The following is a 19,666-nucleotide window of genomic DNA, read 5'->3' on the forward strand; positions in this document are numbered from 1 at the left end:
TTGGTAAAAAGACTTCCCTGTCCTCATTGCCAGGAGAGAAGCATGAAAGCCAAGAATCTCTTCTCCCACTTACAACTAGTGATGATAACATCTGTGAGAAGTAAGCAACCAGCCAGCACCCCTTCACAGCAATACCATTCCCTCCCCCTATGAGAACAGGGGTCAAAGGAGAAAAGCAAATTTAAAAAAAAATTTTTAATTAGTCAAAAGAAGAAATTTTTACAACGACCAAGTACATTAACCAATAAATATAAACTCCCAAAGCTAACTTAACTGTAAAAAGTCATAATTGTTGGCATTTGATGCCAAGATAACAGCAGTTACTTTGGAATTAAATATCAGCAAGAATTTTTGCTCATGATTATGATATTTTAATTGTTGGGTTACGATCATGGTTTCAGAGATCACAGGACTGTTAGTTGGTATTGTAGTAAGTCATGATAAATCTATTTTTTAACCGGAGCACGAATTAGTTGTTTGAGACAGATGCTGACCAGTTAAGGTTGGCGTTGCATGAATTCAAACAACTTCCAGCCATATTATCTAAAGCATGTCTAAAGCCTAAATGGTTGAGTTGCTGTGGAAGATATTGAATGCACAGTCAAGCTCCTCATTCTGTCAGCTTCATTTAGAAGCTGGAAGATTACTTGTTCAGTTTCTTAGTTATTATGACTACCGAGCTAAGTTTGTTTTTCTCAAATCAAAATCATTATGCTCACTTCTTCACATGGCATTTGTCTTCTTTTTTAAGCTGTTAGGAAGCTTCATCATCATCATCATCGTTTAACATCTGTTTTCCATGCTAGCATGGGTTGGACGGTTCGACTGGGGATCTGGGAATCCAGAAGGCTGCACCAGGCTCCAGTCTGATCTGGCAGTGTTTCTACAGCTGGATGCCCTTCCTAACGCCAACCACTCTGTGAGTGTAGTGGGTGCTTTTTACGTGCCACCTGCACAGGTGCCAGGCTAGGCTGGCAACGGCCACGAGCGGATTGGTGCATTTTACGTACCACCAGAAGCTTATTATATCATTTTACCAGGTTTGCTGAAATTGACTGCTTCAGCAAGACTAATTGTCATACTTTGTACTATGGGGTTAATATCCAGTACCAAACTAAAGAACCTGTAAAAATTAGTAAATGCAACCGAATATATTCATTTCTTGCCATGTTATTCCTCTCTGAATTTAGGCCTCTGAAGGCCTAAATTTTGATTGTTTACATAGACAGTGAATTTTCCTGTAATACACGTTTGTTCAGCGTTGTTTTGAGACTGTAAATAAAAGTGTCACATTTTGAACTTGAAGACAACTCATTGCCTTCTGATTTTTCTGTGTAGCATTGTTGACAGCATTATATATTTTTGGCTAAAGTATCAATACTCACTCATAGAAACTGTGTAATATCTCGACTATGAAATGCAAAGACAATAAACTGGGGTTAATTTTGGTATTTTGTCCTTTCATTTTGGTCTTTAAAATACCAGTCAGCTTCACATATTTTGCAAACAAATCCATAACATTCTCAAAGCTACTTTCACTGAAAATAAATATGAAAACAAAATAAATTATCTGTATCCTTCTGTATATGTACATGTGTATATATGTATGGACAATTTTACTTTTTATTTTTCCCGTTTTCTTTTCATACTAATTTTCTACAGTGTAACAAAGCTTAGAATTGAAACCTCATTAGCCCAGTAACAAGAAGTAGGCCCCAGTATATCAGGTGTTATTGCATATGAATGAGGACGTAGACCCAGGAAGATGTGGGACGAAGTGGTGAGAAAGGATCTACAAACATTGGGACTCACAGAGCGGATGACAGGAAACCGAGACTCCTGGTGGTTTGCCAAGCTTGAAAAGATATGACAAGGTAAGTTAAGCGTGGTTGCCCTTGAGTCCGGGTTTGTCCCTTACAACCCTCTCCAGCTGAGGATCCTTAATCTTGCAGTCTTGTAAGTGCTGGTGCCATGTAAAAAGCACCTGTACCAGTGCTGTATAAAAGCACCCAGTCCACACTTTGTAAAGTGGTTGGTGTTAGGAAGGGCATCCAGCCATAAAAACCATGCCAAAACAGATAGAGGGCCTGAACAGCCATTCAGATTGTTAGCTTCTGTCAGACTGTCCAACCTATGCAGGCATGGAAAATGGACATTAAACAATGATGGTAATGATTATATATATTATCATCATCGTTATTTAATGTCTGATGTCCATACTGGCAAGGGTTGGACTTTTTGGACCGGAGCTGGTAAGCTGGAAAGCTGTACCAAATTCCAGTCTGATTTGGTATGGTTTTCTACGGCTGGATGCCCTTCCTAATGCCAGCCACTCCAAAAGTGTAATAGGTGCTTTTACATGCCACCAGTATCTGCCATGATTACGATTTTGCTTGGCTTGATGGGTCTTCTTCTCAAGCACAACATAAAGCCAATTAATGTAATCTTCATTTTGGGGAAACAGCCCACAGCCAGATTCAGTCCAACCAAATAACTGTCTTTCATGTGCTGCCCATGGAGTTGGCACCTGTGGATAGCCTTCTCCACCTTGATAGCAGTGAGCAGGAACATGGTCTGGCGATCTAAGCACACCAGAGGTCTTCATAGCCACAGCCTTGACCACAATCTTGTCACAGAGCAGCAGACATTTTGACAGGAGCTGGCAATGCCAGAAGCGGTACCATTGTCTGTTTTGGTATGGTTTCTACAACTGGATGCCCTTTTACTTGGCACCAGCACAGGTGTTTTTTTATATAGTACCATCACTGACAGGGTCACCAAGGACCTTGCAAGATAAAAAAGGCAAAAATCCCTTGACTGAGAGGGTGAAATAGTATTGACAGGATGGTGTGTGGATTTGCACCAGTTGAAAGGGTCAAGGTATGGGAGGGACTGACAAATTGTTTCTTCAGTTCTGCAACCATTCATATCCAATATCTGTCACATGATCCAATGATGCAAGGTCTCCACTATTACTCAACCTGCTAGAATTAACAGCAAATTCCCCGTAAGCCATAACTCTGCCCAATAAGAACTGACCTACACTACAGCAACATGTTTAACCCCAGACCAGCCCTAACTGAAAAGGTCTACAATTAAAGACAACCTAGCAGTAACCATCAATACTTTCAATACCCACATTAAGCAGTATTTACTCTATTTCTAAAATAGTAGGATGTGATTTTGAGGGAATTTGGTTGCTATTTCTAGATTCACAGGCATATGGCGGAGCCTCTATGTAGCTATTTCAATTGATAATAACATTAACTCAAGCCATAAAAATAATTTTAAAAAAGACGAGCTGCAATTTCAGAGAGATTTGGTTGCTATTTCTAATAAATTCAGTGACTATACAGAGCCTCCTTCTTTGGTTTGACAAATAAACACATTGATTCAGAAAACAGATTTAAGATCTATAGACAAATAAACAACTTTGAACTGAAAACTAAGGAAGTTGTGTTTTTTGTTTTTCTTTTTTGGCTACATCAGTGCCAACCATTTTTGCAGGTCATTTCAGACTGACGGTCAACTCCTTTAGGAAATAACATGGAGAAGGAAAGAATTTCAAAGTGGAGAAAGAATTGGCAAAATGTCAAAGTAGGATTGGCAAAGCTGAGAGAGAGAGAGGTGATGATGAAGGTTAGAAGACAGAGAGAAGAAATAACATCCAAGATCTTAATATGAGTGTTCGTGCCAATTACTGTCTTAGATATATGAATAATTCTCCAGTTTGGGTCTTATTTGATCTTTATAGAACAGCAACTGATTAGAGCTGAAGCATTTACACTGAAAGGGGAAAAATTCTAGGATGCAGTTTTGGTAAAATTCAATGTGAAACATTTTAGTACTAGATCCTCCAATAAACGATGCTGCACGAAATGTTTCTCTACATAATAGCTCAACCAAATATAGACCTCTTCATCTTTTGTTTCTAATCCAGTTCTGATAGACACAGACAAACAGTGACTAGCTAGCAGCCTTGAAGCAATTTCCATACAACTCATTACATATTACATACCTGCATTTGCCAGAGAAAAAATTATATTCCATCAAAGATTCATATAAACCAAGGATCAAAGATGCCAGAATGGTGTTCTTGACACCAACATTAGTTTTGGTAGAATAGTCAGAAGCTTTATCCTGGAAAAAAAAAATCTTGGTTCTAAAGCAAATTAATGAGAATAATGGTTTTGATTAATTAAATCATGAAATTATGAAAGACAGAAAGACCAGCCTCTACATGTGAAAGCTAGATTAACTTACTCTTTGATACACATAGGCAAGTTCCCAAGAGTTATCACAATCTTTCATGAAGTGCCTAAAAAGACTTTTTCCATCTAGAACTAAAATCAAATTAGGGACCATGTTTACAGATATACTGATTTCAAATTTTGGCACAAGGTCAGCAATTTTGACGGAAGGCATAAGTTACTTACATTGACCCCAGTGCATAACTGGTACTTATTTATTGATCCGGAAAGGATGAAAGCAAAGTTGACCTTGGCACAATTTGAACTTAGAATGTCAGGATGGGCAAAATAATGCCAAGCATTTTGCCTGGCACACTAATGATTCTGCCAGCTCACCGTCCTTACAAAAATGCTTCCAAAAATAGTAACACTGCATTTACTTAAGTATTTTTGCTAATCTGTAGACTGCATCCCATACCAAAATCTTACCAGTTCAAACTCCTCCAGTTCACATTTTACCATGCGTTGTGTCAGAGATGCAAGAATCTTCTCCAATTTTTTCAAACAGTTAGATTCTTCATCATCATCACCACCATCTGCCTCTTCTTCCTCCTCCTCTTTCTCATCATCATCATGACCATTGCTATTGGTTTCATTTTCATTTAATGTTTGACTCTTCAATACACACTGGCTAACACAACGCAAGAGATGAGCCTAGAATAAAAAAGCAAAACAAATTCAAATAAAGCATCACAACAGATTGTGAGGTCAACATGCTACTCTGCTGATGATGATATGGTCAGGAGTTTAAACCTTGCTGCAACGGGAGTCATCTCTGCCAGCCCCTATCATTGTTTTGGCATCCATGTGTCTTGTTAGACCCTGGATTTCTACCAAGAAAACTTTATTTCAGTGTGTTGGGAGAGAGAAGTAATGTGACACAGGCCAAAGTTGTATGGAAATGCATCAGTGGCCCTTGCAGCTGGTCTGCTCTCTCCATGCTGCCCCTGTTATCCAAGGGAAGGGCAAGGTCCAATACTAGTGCAACGTATTCCAGAACTAAAAGAAACTCTGGACTGTTTATAGATTCCAGTTCCATATTTCTGGTTGATTTAACTGACCCTGGCACCCTTTTTTTTTTTTAAATCAACAATAAGAGAAAAAGCAAAGTTGACCTCAACCAGATTTGAAGGACAAAAACAACTCACATCAATCACTGACTACATGGACAGTCATTGGAAATGGCCCTTTATTCTGCTTCAGTCTTAACTGATGAACATGTTTCAAATCTGTCTCATAGTTGGTGTGTGTGGATCATCAGCATTGTTTAATGTCCGTTTTCCATGTTGGCATAGGTTGGACGGTTTGACTGAGGTCTGGAGAGCCAGGCTCCAATCTGGTCTGGCAGAGTTTCTATGGCCGGATGCCCTTCCTAATGCCAACCACTCTGAGAGTGTAGTGGGTGCTTTTTATGTGCCACCGGCACGGGAGCCAGTAAGGGAGTACTGGTGTCAGTTATGATCGGTTGGTGCTTTATACATGCCATAGCACTGGAGCCAGTAAGGCAGGCCTGGCAATAAACGCATTTGGATGGTGCTTTTTAAGTGCCACTAGCACAGGAGCCAGTCAGTGGGTATTGTCATTGACCACATTCAGATGGTGCCTTTAATGTGCCATTGGCACGGGAGCCAGCCAGGGGCACCAGCCCCAGCTATGATATTGTTTTCATTTGACTCAACAGGTCTTCTCAAGTATATCATATCACCCGACGCATCAGGAGTATTCTTAACAGGGCTGGATGTGCGTGGCTGCGATCTCACCTTAGTTGCTGGGTCTTCTCAAAGATCCCGGTCTCCTGTCATTGCCTCTGTGAGGCCCAATGTTTGAAGGTCATGCTTCACCACCTCATCCCATGTATTCCTGGGTCTACCTCTTCCACAGGTTCCTTCTACAGTTAGGGAGTGGCACTTCCTCACACACCTGTCTTCATTCATACGTAACATATGGCCATACAAGCGCAGTCACCTCTCTTGCACACCACATTTGATGCTTCTTATGTCCAACTTTTCTCTCAGGGCACTTACACACTGTCATGTATGCACACTGACATTACACATCATCACCATTTAATGTTTTTTCCATGCTGGCATGAGATGGACAGTTTGGCAGGATCCAGTAAGCCATAAGGCCATGTCAAGTTCCAATATGTACTTTCGCATGGTTTCTCTATGCATATGTGTGTGTATGGGGTCAGGTGTATTGGATTTAAAAACAGGAGAAAGTGTATTCAATATATGTTGCAGACTCTGTTGGCCTTATTAGTTTATTGTTCAACCTTGGTGACTCATTTCACCACTACTCACAGTCTCTTGTCTTCAGGCAACAAAAAATTTTTGTCATCTGAAAGATTGCATATCTTATAATAAATCTGTTGGTCATTGGCTTACTTAGCCCGTCAGTAATACTTTTAAAGGATTAGAGAAAAGAGAAGAAAGAGGGAGGGAGAAGCGTCCATCACATAAGGTAGAGGGGATGTAATTGTAATGCTTTCATGTGATTAGTTGAAGGGAAAGAGAGGAGAAAGAAAAAGGAGAGAGAAAAAGAGGATCAGGTAAAGAGAGAGAAAGAAAAAGTGAGAGAGAAACGTCCCTGACATGAGGTAGGGGGAATGTAATAATTTTAGCAGAGGGGTGATGTTTTGACTATGAGGTTAAAGAAAGGCAAAGAGAGAGGGGAAAGAGGGAGAGAGGGTGAGAGAGAGGGAGAGAGAGACGAGAGAGAAACGAGAGAGAGAGAGAGAGAGATGGTGGTGGTGATTGGATAGAGAAAAGTGTTTTTTTTTTAATCAAACTAAGTTTTTTTTTATATCACCTCTCACTTAACACAAGTGCATAAGTGCAATTCCGTGAAATATTCACGCTTATTTATATGGCAGATATATGCAATTTAACTACAGGTTATATCATATGCACTGGATATTTTTTTTGTATATGAGAAAAGTAGAAAAATAAGAGTGAATATCTATTTTATGAGTGCTGTGTATTAAATCTCTAAAATTGTGCGCAAAGTATATCAAATATATACATAAAGTGCCTTAAGTAATCATCGGATTCCAGTTTCTTTCACTTTCTAATGAGTAGCAGATGAGCAACTGTCTTTCCATACAGACACAACACAGATTACGCTTTCAGGCTTTTGGGGTAAAGTTTTCAGAAATAATCCAACAGGTTTACCATTAATTCTGTGAAATATTCTGGGTCCAGCCAGTAATAAGAATATCTTACTAATAACAGACTGAATCATCAATATTGTGTGTGTGTGGATGTGTGTAAACATAAACAGAAAACACCCAGCTAGCATAATACACAACTTAGTAGAAAATATTTCAACCCGTATCTCTAATCTCTCTGCTGATGAAGAAATTTTAAAACTAAATACAGATTATTAGAATTCAGCTCTAGAAAAGGAGGGTATAGGAAAAAATTAAAATTTTGTAAAACTAATAATAGTGAGGGTAAACATAATACAGCCCAAATTAACTCAGGAACCAACGATAATAGTAGAATAGTTAATTCTGATAACAAAATAATATCATTGAAATAAAACTAAAGGCCATAAGAAAACTAGAAATAAGGAAACAGTAAATGATTGCAATAAAGATATAAATACAAAATATAGCCATAACAACAAGAGACTGATCTCTAACCAACCACAGGCATAACAATCTAATGAATAATAACAAAATACATTCTAATAATATAAAGGACGATGACAGTGACTTGTGGAAGCACTGTGTTGGTTACGATGATGAGGGTTCCGGTTGATCCGAATCAACGGAACAGCCTGCTCGTGAAATTAACGTGTAAGTGGCTGAGCACTCCACAGACACGTGCACCCTTAACGTAGTTCTTGGGGATATTCAGCGTGACACAGAGAGTGACAAGGCCGGCCTCTTGAAATACAGGTACAACAGAAACAGGAAGTAAGAGTGAGAGAAAGTTGTGGTGAAAGAGTACAGCAGGGATCACCACCATCCCCTGCCGGAGCCTCGTGGAGCTTTTAGGTGTTTTCGCTCAATAAACATTCACAACGCCCGGTCTGGGAATCGAAACCACGATCCTATGACCGCGAGTCCGCTGCCCTAACCACTGGGCCATTGCGCCTCCAGACAGTGACTTAAACACCTGACCGAAATAAAAAAATACTAAAAAATACTATGATAATAAAATTCCAAACTATAAGTTAAGGAATTGTTCTAAAGATACAGACTGAATGATAATCCCCTTTGCTAAGCAAGTTAAAACAAAAATACCTAGAATGTTCTACGAAGCACTGGATGAATTTTTCCCAGTAACAAATAAATACCATAATTTATTTAATAAATGATAAATCAAAATTGCGTTCTCCAACTCGAGAAATTTAGCCTAAATTATAGCCACCCACAAGACCAAACAAATTGTGAGACACTAATGTCAAAACAAAATCTATTTTTCTGATGACAAACATCTACCAGAAAAAATAAGATGTCACTAAAATTACAAATCAAAAATGTAAAAATATACACAAGATATTCTGATTCCCAAAAAACTCTGTTAAAAGCAAAGAGCCTAGGAAGTGACAAAAAAAAGAACTACAGGCACAACAACAGAAACTGTAACAAAATTTTTTTTTTACTCTCTTTGCCTTTTCTCTTCTCGTTTGTCCTTGTATTCTACAAAAACTCAGAATGGCCAAACTTTTAGCAATGTACATTTATTATATTCATTGGATTTTATGTGAAAATTTGATTGTTTAAACATGTTTGTTCAATTTCTACTTTGTAATTTTAAACTCTGTTAAAATCCCCATTTTATATACATTTATACCATTGATAAACAAAAATTGTTGAAACTAGTTTGGTATGTATGTGAATAAATCTAGTTAAAAACAAGAACATGTTTTTCAAATTCAGATGCCTTTTCAAAAGGCTAAGACAAATTCTCCTATATTTTTTCTTGTGTGGGACTACACTGCTTCTTTACAATACACACACACACACAACCCTGTCAGTGCTGGTGTCACATAAAAAGCACCCTTTGTAAAGTGGTTGGCATTAGAAAGAGAACCAAGCTGTAGACACCATGCTAAGACAGACAGTTGCTCTTTATGTGACAGCAGCACCGACAGGGTCACTAGGTACCATGTGAGATTGAAAAGGGGGAAAAGCCATCAGTGACAGGTAGAGTAGTATTGAGGGGAGCTGGTTTTGTGCCAGTTGAGAGATTACAGGTGTAGAGGGACAGAGGTAGGTGTCTTGCTGCAGAAAAGATATATAGATATTCCAGTTGGAAAAGAAAGACATGAGAGTTATAGAGTAAGATAAGGAAAGCAATGGTTAGCAGCCAAAAGTGCTAACCATAACAATGATTGACAGAAAGACATTTCTTTTTACTAAAGTAAAATACTGGGAAAATATAGATGGTAATAATAACTGGACAGTTGTCACCAAAGTAAATGACTGTTCACTAAAGAAATGATAGAAAAGAAAAAAGTTTAAGGGAAAAAAAAAGATTTCATATTGGAGGAATATTTACCAGTGGTTCTCCAAGATAGATCTGTGATCCATGGGTGAGCAGACAAGCCTCTAAACGCAGAGGTGGGATAACATATTCAACTGCTTCAAAGTACTTCTTGATCTGGAGAAGATTTAATAAAAGCCTGTTATATAGTAATTAAAAAAAAAAAAGAAACAGACATATATTTGTAAACATATACATGTATACACACATATGTACACACACACACACACACAGAGGCAATTATGCAGATAAACAATTTAAATACATTAAATATAAAAGATTGGGTATGAAATACAGAATATGCATATTATATGTATTCATGCAAAACAAGAGAAAGCAAAAAGTGAAGGCTTCCAGATGATGAATATTTAAGCATAAAGATATTTATCTCTATATTATAATTCTGAAATGCAAAAAGTTTGTTTGTCTGGTTTTGGCATTGAGAACGGGTTAAAGGCCACTAGATCCCGTTGAATTGACTCCAAAATTTACAGGGACATGTAAAATGAGGTGAGGATGCGAGTGGGCTAGGTTAGAAATCCCCATCTTAAAAGGTGTCGTTGCTAGGGCCAAAAGTGCACATTTTGACAAGTCTACTCTCATTCTATTATCTGCCTGTCTTCCTCCATCTCTCTCTCTCTCTTTCCTCCCTTCCTATCACTTTCTCTCTATAACATCGTTTGATAGCGTCTACTATCTTTCCTCTGCCGCCTTCAATATTTTTACGCTTTTTAAACCCTTCGTCGTTATTCTCATTCACTCATTATTACTTTCTCTCTCCCCCCTCTCTCTATCTATATATATATAGAGAAAGATTCTCATGATTGTGTGGTGCTGGTGGTGGCGATGATAATTCTCTCTATGAATGCAGACAGACGTAGAGAGAGAGAGAGAGAGAGTGACAGCGCTGGTGAAGGCAGCGGAGGAAAGATAGTAGACGCTATCAAACGACGTTATAGAGAGAAAGTGAAAGGAAGGGAGAAAGTAATAATGAGTGAATGAGAATAACGACGAAGGGTTTAAAAAGCGTAAAAATATTTTCTTTCTCAGCTTACTCAAGATCTTTTGTTGTTTATAAATAGGAGAGAGATAGATAAAGAAAGATAGAGAGTAAGAGAAAGCGAGGGAAAGTCCGAGAGTGGGAAAGTGAGAGAGAAACAAAGAGGGAGAATGTGGTGATAAGAAACAGAAAGGAAGCAACAGAAAGTAACAACCACAACCTCACCCGCGCGTAGAGTGGGTCACCTTAAGCTGGTCAATATTCATAAATCTGAAATGAGAAAGTTTGTTTGTTTGTCTGGTTTTGGCATTGGAATGGGTTAAAGGGCACTAGATCCCATCAGATACGCTCCAAAATTTATAGGGACATGTAAAATGAGGTGAGGATGTGAGTGGACTAGGTTAGAAATCCCTATCTCAAAAGCTGTGGTTACTAGGGCAAAAAACCCCACACTTTGACAAGTCTTTGTCGTTACTCTCATTCTCTTATCTATCTTCCTCCGTCTCTCTCTCTTTCCTCCCTTCCCTTCACTTTCTCTCTATAACGACGTGTGACAACATCAACTATCTTTCCCCCGACGCCTTCGCCAGCGCTGTCACTCTTTCTTCCACATTCTCTCTCTCTCTCTCTTTGTCTGTCTGCATTCATAGAGAGAATTATTATCGCCACAACCACCACCACACAATCATGAGGACAATATTTGTTCTCATGATTGTGTGGTGGTCGTGGCGATAATTATTGGGTTAATTTGTGTGTGTGTGTTCTATATATAAATATGCATACATAATGTATATATGCAAAGTGTATATATCTGTATATATGTGTATATATATATATATATATATGTATGTGTGTATATATATATATATATATATATATATAATTTGTATACATTTGTATATATAATGCGTACACACACACATATATATATATAATGAGTATATATATATATATATAATGTGTGCATTATGTGGTCGGTTGAGCTCAAAATATGCACATCTATGTTAAAAGTGCTGGCGAGTTTGCATGGCAACTATTTTTTTCCTCAAATGAAAGGCGTGACCTCTAAGAAAAAATTCCCCATCTTATAAAATGTGGCCTGAGTAGACCCGAATGAAATCGGGTTATATTAACCAAAATGTGAAAAGGGGTCTAAATGGGGCTGGAAGGGGATTAAAATTTACAGGAGCGGGTGTTTAGGAATTCTCTGTTACATCACGCTAAAAAATTTGCGCCAGCCTTTAAATCATCAATGTGTTGCCGTCCATGATGAAGAAGTTTTGAATGCTTGCCATGGTGAGTCTACTGTCGTGAGAAAGAATCACTTCAAAACTTGGTGTTTAGGAATTTTCTTTTACATCAAGTTCAAAATTTTACGCCAGCCGTTAAACTGCCACTACGTTGCTGTCCGTCGTTAAGAAATGCCAGCCATGGTGAGTCTACTATCTTCAGATTCTATCCCTTCGAACTTTGGTTTCCAATATTTTTTAATTTTTATTCAGCTCCCAAGTTCGTCTGTCCCTTTTAAATGTTAGTATTTTGCTTTCCATTATCACTGCCTGATATTTATGATTGATCTTTCAAAATATTTTCACCTCCTAACAGCCAAGGCCAAAACAATCAGAGCCAAGAGATGCCCAAAGCTTGTCATTCATCAAGCATCAAGGTGCATGTAAAACTCGTGTTTGTAGATGAGAAGTTCACTGTGGATACTGGGGTAAATCGCAGAAATTCTCAAGTGATTACATACAACCCTTCTGACAGCCTCCGTGTTTGAGACTAAGAATCCTGCCTCTGTGATGGTATTTGGAACCATGGCAAGTGATGAGAATGTCATGGATCCCCACTTCATTGAGTCTGGCTTGAAGATTGGCACAAGGAGGACTCTGTTACTTTGGATGGAGCAGAAGTTTGGGCTTGACGATGTGATGCTAATTCAAGATTCTGCACCATGCCATGGGTCAAATGCAACACAGACCTTCCTTGGTGAGAAGGTGCCATTTTTTGGAAAGTCAACATCTGGCTCAGTGTATTGCTCATCGTCAGTTCAAGGTATCTGCCCAAATCTCAACCATCTTGATTACTTTTTATGGGGCATACTTCAAGGAAGGACCGATGCTTCACCACATTTGAGTGTCAACACTTTGAAGACCTGTATTGTACATGCGACACACAAAATGAAAAGGGCGGAGGTTGCAGCAGCTACAAAAAAAAAATGTTGTTGTGTGGGGGCAGTAATTGTTCAAAAGGGCAGCCATATTGAGTGACATATGTTTTTGTTGTAATAAATGTTACATTAAAATTATATCTGTCTCCTGCCATTCTTTTAGTGTTTACAACCAGTTTTATGCATCATAAAAATTGTCTCAATTTATCTGCAAGACCCTTTTATCTTTTAGTTGTTTCAGTCATTTGACAGTGTCCATGCTGGAGTATCACCTTGAGAGGCTTTAGCTGAACAAATCGATTCCCAGGACTTACTCTATATAGACATTTTCTTAAACCCTACCATTTATGCTATCAGTCTCTTTTGCCAAACTGCTAAGTTACAGGAATGTAAATGCACCAACACCTGTTCTCAAACAGTGACGGGGGGGGGGGACTAACACAGACACACACATATATACGTATACAGTAATCCCCTGCCATATCCTGGTTCACCTATCGTCGTGGTTTATTATTCAAGCTTACGTCAGTTCCTTTGCAGCGTTGTTTTGCATTGATAATAAAATAAATATATACAAATTATAAAAATAATAAAAAAAAATATATACAGTACAGTACTATTTCTACTTCACCTATCGCAGGGGCTTTTAAAATGTAACACTCGTGATGGTCGTGGGATCACTGAACATACATACATATGATGGGCTTCTTTCAGTTTCCATCTACCAAATCCATTCACAAGGCTTTGGTTGGCCAAAGGTAATAGTAGAAGACAGTCGCCAAAAGTGCCATGCAGTGGGACTGAACCTGGAACCATGTGGTTGAGAAGCAAGATTCTTACCACACAGTCACTCCTGTGTCTATATATATAAACTAGATGTTGGCATGGCTGTGTAGTTAAGTAACTGTGTGCTTTCAAGTTCAGCTCCACAGCATAGGTTTTTTTGGGTAAGTGTTTTTCTAGTATAGCTTCAGGCTAACCAATGCCTTGTGAGTGGATATGGTAGCCGGAAACTGAAAGAAGCCTATTGTGTGCACTTTTGTCTTGACACCACATGATGGTTGTAAATAGGGTATCACTGTCAGACAAGTGATGTTGCACATTTCCTATCTTCTGTGAGAAATAGGTGAGGGTCGTTGACAGGAAGGACTGTCAACCATAGAAAACTTGCCATCATGAATTCTGTCCAACCCATGCAAGCATCGAAGGGTGGACACTAAATGAGCATGATGAAAATAAACACACACACATAACAGAAACTGTCTTGTGGCTCAAGTTCCACATCACGGCAATCTTCAGTCAAAACAGTTACAACTCGGTGTTGGTGGTAGGTGTGCATATGTATATATGCGTGTACACACACACACACACATAGAGCCTTTGACAGAGTACTCCCCACTGTGTGATATGGTAGGCTCTGAGGAAATTAGGGGTAGACAAGTAGCTAGTGAAAACCATACAAGCCATGTACAGAGGTTCTCTCGGTAAGATGAAAGTTAACAATGAGTACAGCGATGAATTTAGTGTCAAGGTAGACATTCATCAGGGTTCAATTCTCAGCTGCCTCCTATTCATCATTGTCCTCCAAGCCGTAACAGAAGAATTTAAGACTGGTGGACCCTGAGAAATGTTCTATGCTGATGATCTTGCAGAGTCTGTAACAGAGCTAGAAAAGAAATTCCAGGCATTGAAGCAAAACCTGAAATCGAAGGGTCTTAAGGTTAACTTTAGCAAAGGCTTAGGTCCTACTAAGCAAGAAAACTGACAGGACACTTCCTCCATTAGGCAAGTGGCCCTGCTTGATATGTAGAAAAGGTGTAGGCAGCAGGAGGTGCAGTGCCATAATAGGAAGTCTATCAGAGAAGGTAAGTGTTTGTATGTGGAAGATGCACAGGAGCTATAAAGCCTAGAGATACTCAGGAAATTAATTTTCTCAAATGCCCCAGAGGCTCTTTAGAGGCAGTGTATAATTTTGACTACTTAGGGAGTCTAATTAACTGTGGGGAACAATAGATGGGAAGTGTAATCACTAAACTAGAGATCTTTTACTGCTGCTGGCAACCAAAGGTCTCTTTCTCTCTCCAAGTGAAAGGAAGATTGCATGGTGCATGTACGTAAACGTGCAATGCTACATGGTAGTAAGAAATAGGCCCTGAATGCATAAAACATGTGAAAGCTAGTGGGGAGTGAAGCTAGTATGCTCTGCTGGATGTGTGATGTCAGTGCACTAGCATACTGAGGGAAAATGTGGACATAATAGAAAATGGCTGCAGTATGCAAGAGAGATGACTGTGCTCGTTTGGTCATGTGATGCATATGGATGTAGACAGTTGCATAGAGAAGTGCCAATCACTTAAAGTGGATGGAACTTGTGGAAGAGGGAAACCCAGGATACTGAGCCTTACAAAGAAGATAAGTAAGGACCAAGATATGTGGTACGTTGCTGTACACAAGAAGAGCCATCTACCACAGCAGAATTGATGATGGTGCCATGTAAAAAGCACTCAGTACATTCTATGGAGTGGTTGGCATTAAGAAGGACATCTAGCTGCAGAAACCAAGCCAAAACTGACTATGGAACTTGGTATGGTCCTTGACCTTACCAGCTCTGGTCAAACTGTGATGACCTTTAAGACTATGAAGAGGAGGACAAAAGTGAAGACTGAATCTTGATGAACTCTTACCTTCATGCTAAGTTCATCATTGAAATCATTGGTGATTGTTACTTTACTTTACTTTACACATAGCTTATACACCACCATATGTGCAGTGTGTAAAAAATAATGTGGAAATAACAAAAAAACAAAAAAACAAAAAAAAACAATGTATTAGTTTCAGATGCAAAGAAATAGTAACGCATTAATGTTTTGGACATAAGCTCTTCATCAAAATGTGAAAATGATAGAAAAGTTAAGAAAAAGAAGAGAAAGGCAAAATGGAGAGCTAGAAAAGAGATGAAACAAAATTCCATGTACAACAAGTGCTATTTCAGAAAAAATAATAAATAAAAATACCTGGTGAAGTAGGAGATTCAAGATGGGTTTCTGTAGTTTGGAATTTTTGGAAAGGCAATCGCACAAACCCTGAATAAAAAAAAAAGCGATAAAAAGAAATGTTTAATAAATGACAGTATTTGTATTTTAAGTAAATCAACACAGATTGCAAAAGAGTCAACTTTTTCACTTTGAAAGCTTGATAACATATTCTGACAGATAAAAAAGGGTCTACAGCAGTTAAAGGAAAACAAGGAAGCAACAAATATCAAGTCAAGAATGAAACCAAAGCAAATTCAGTCTTGAAGGCAGCAATAACACTGTCACCTCAGTCATCATCCTTATTTAACATCCATTTTCCATGCTGGCATGGATCGGACACTTTAACAGGAAGTGTCAAATCAGAAGATATACCAAGCATCATTGTCTGTTTTGGCAAGGTCTCTACAGTTGGATGTCCTTCCTCCTGCCAAGGTCACCACATAACTTGCAAAACAAAGATCCCTCAAACGAGAGGAAGGATGGTGTGAAGGAGGTACTTTTTTGCAAGGTGATGAGAAGTTAAACTATGGTAGACGTAGAGAAACGGGTGCCTTGCTGTAGAGGAGATATGTGGTTACGAGAGAGAGAGAGAGAGAGAGAGAGAGAAAGAAAGAGAGAGAGAAAGAAAGAGAGAGAGAGAGAGAGAGATGGTTGCGATGTGCCAGGACAATAATTTCTTAGGCGTAAGGTGAATTTACATAGAATATGCTAAAGTAATAATTAGTGCTTGTGACATCAATCCTCTAGAGATGTAAACAAAAAAAATTGTTCCTATCAAAATTTGAACTTACAGCATTGAGAGTCTGGACTAAATAGATTTAGTAAACTACGGAAAGATTACCAGTTTGTTACCCCTAGAGCTAAAAACAATTTTCTTAGGTGAGGGCCAGTTTTTGTTGTGGAGAGAGAAAATTAGTGAATAAATAATCGTTGTTCGGCGGATGAAGATACAAAGGTATGTGTAGTCAAGTTGAGCAGGATATGAACTTGTTAATTTATCACCATACTAGTGAAAATAATAAAAATAATGTCTAACATTGAGATAAGGGCACATATTTCTAAGGAGATATAGGTAGGAGCGATTCATATTGTGATTCGAATGATACTTATGTTGTCAACACTTGAAGGATCAAAAGTAAAGAAAACCTGAATATAACGGATGGAGAGGATTTGTTGGACACAGTGTGAGGCAATGGTGGTTGTTGTTGCTAGGCCTAACTTGTCATAAAGTAAATACCACTATGAGTGATATCCAAACTACAATGGAGAAGACAAGCTTCTGGATTTGATTAAAAAGAGATGATAAACAATGGCTAGAATACTGAGCAAAATTAGTAACCAGTTGATCTAGTGAGCAGGGGCTCATTTCAGTGAAAGATGGGGTGGGGTGCATAATGATGTCACCAAGAAGAAGGCCTTAAAATGGCGTGCATTTTCTCCTGATGACTCCCCATAAACTTGCTAGCATTTGCATCTGCAAGCTGTTTGCAAAACATCAGTTCCAGTATGATAAAAAGCAATATCAAGCTTGTGTCAGGCTTGTGCCTCAAATATAAAGAAGCATAACAATGACAAGGCCTTCAAATTTTGGGATGGAACAGAGTCAATCAGTTGATTTCTTAGAATTTAACTGAACAAAAGTAAAGATGACTTTGGCTGAAATTGAACTCAAAAGGTAAAGCTTAAACGCTACAAAATATTTTGTCTAATAACAGTCTCTTACATTAGCATTAGGCCACAAATTTGCAGGCAGTTGTGCAAGTTGACTGAATTAAAGCCACTGTATTACAGAGTATCTATTTTATTAACCCCAGAAGCTGCTACCAGTTCTCCATACTTATATCAAATCAATTCTTTGACATTTTGGGATCAAAAGTGTCAATCAGCTTGATAGAATTCGGGGATTGAGAAGAATTAGTAGTAACAAGCATGCACTTTCTGTAAGCATCATCATTTAATGTCTATTTTCCATGTTGGCATGGGTTGAATGGTTTAACAGGAGCTAGCAAGTCCAGAAACCAGGTTCCATTGTCTTTTTTGGCATGGTTTCTACAGTTGGTCCTAACACCAACCACTTAATAGTGTATTGGGTGCATTTTTATGTGGCACCAGCACTGCAACACTAACAGGTTCACCAAGTACTTTGCATGACCAAAAGAAAAAAAAAGTGGAATAAGAAAGGGTAAGAGCTGTAACAAGAATTAAACTTGGGTGTTACAACTGTTGAGTTAGTTTGTTGGGAGTTTAAGTTGAAGAAATAAAATATCTTTCACTTACTGAATATATTATGACTCGTACTTCAGCCTGTTGACTAAGACATCTCCGCAAATTTCGGACAATTTCCAAACACAAAGTACTGTTAGCAACAGGATTATATTTTGTCTGCGAATGTACATCAACTGAAAGCTGGATGTTTTTGTCGAAGAGAAAAGAATAAAATATAAAATCAAGTGTATAAATTGTATAAAGTCGAAATTACAGTTATCTTGAATTTTTTCAATTTTATATTATTGAATTTTTTTTAACTAACACATCATCATTTCATATTTACTTTCTAAATTTACTGAAACCTAGCAAATTCATACTAAACTAGTGTTTTGTATCTACTAAACACCATATTTCTTTTTGGGTTTTCTCTTTTCTCCTGACAATATTAAAAAAAAAAATGAATAAAAGAATTAAAGCAACTTTTTATAACAGAAAAATGGCAAATACTTTTATACAAAACCTGTTGGTAACAAAGGGCCTCTCCTTCAGAGTGAAAGGCAGATTGTGTGATTATTGGGTATGAAAAGCTATGTTATATGGTAGTGAAATGTGGGCCATGAATGCAAAGGACATGCAAAGGTTAGAAAAAAATGAAGCTAGCATGCTTTGCTGAATGTCAGTGTGCATGTATGACAAACTGCAAATGTGCTGAGAGAAAAATTAGGCATAACAGGAATCAGTGCTAGTATGATTATGTGACTTGTGTGGATGAGGAGAGCTGCATAAAGAAATGTTGATTACCGAGTTTGGATGAAGCCTGCAGGAGAGGAAGAGCCAGGAAAACACAAGACAAAGTAGTGAAGACCAAACTATAGATGTTGAGCCCCAAGAAGGAGGTGACAAAGGTTCAAGATGATGGGTAACTTGCTATGCCCAAGACCTGTCCATTTCATTAAAAAAGGGCCTGCCTTAAAAGCATATTATTTGTGTCTATGTCCCCAACAAATCTCTCCCTTATAACTCATCTTCCTAATACCCACCCCTCCATCACTCAGCTACTATAATTAGATGACAACAGACCAGCACATATCTCATTACCTCCTTTTTGTGCTCCCCACTCACCCTCCCTGAAATCGCTTGCTTTGTCTCTTGCATTCTATCATTATTTTATACTGAACACCTCTTTCACCTCCCACCTTCCCCTGTACACCCTCTCATTCTGCCAGTGGTAGTTCGTCCCCGACTATTTCCATCCCTAGCACTGAGCATCCCTTTTGTACCCCATCTCCACACACTTCACACCGTCCGCGCAGTCACCCATCACCTCACTGACTCACGTTTATCCCCAGACCTCACTCACGATGGTGCCATATAAAAAGCATTCCAGTTCACACTCTATAAAAAAGTGGTTGGCATTAGGAAGGGCATCCGGTCATAGAATCCCTGCAAAAACAGAATTTGAGTAACTTGCAGGACAAGACCCTTCAACTGAGGGGTAGTAGTAGTAA

The 19,666-nt window shown here is 38.5% G+C and overlaps 1 protein-coding gene across 1 annotated transcript in view; it reads right to left on the reverse strand.

The window, feature by feature from the left end:
• LOC115231813 (Fanconi anemia group I protein) overlaps positions 1-19,666 on the reverse strand; it is a 93,649-nt gene that overhangs the window by 27,718 nt on the left and 46,265 nt on the right. The window contains exons 16-21 of the mRNA XM_029801749.2: positions 18,228-18,356; positions 15,930-15,998; positions 9,764-9,865; positions 4,680-4,904; positions 4,019-4,140; positions 1,386-1,538 (exon numbers count right to left, since the gene is read on the reverse strand). Of these exons, the coding sequence (XP_029657609.1) occupies positions 1,386-1,538; positions 4,019-4,140; positions 4,680-4,904; positions 9,764-9,865; positions 15,930-15,998; positions 18,228-18,356 (800 nt within the window). The remainder of the gene's footprint in view (positions 1-1,385; positions 1,539-4,018; positions 4,141-4,679; positions 4,905-9,763; positions 9,866-15,929; positions 15,999-18,227; positions 18,357-19,666) is intronic.

Source organism: Octopus sinensis, linkage group LG2, assembly GCF_006345805.1.
Source record: "Octopus sinensis linkage group LG2, ASM634580v1, whole genome shotgun sequence".
Classification (NCBI taxonomy): domain Eukaryota; kingdom Metazoa; phylum Mollusca; class Cephalopoda; order Octopoda; family Octopodidae; genus Octopus; species Octopus sinensis.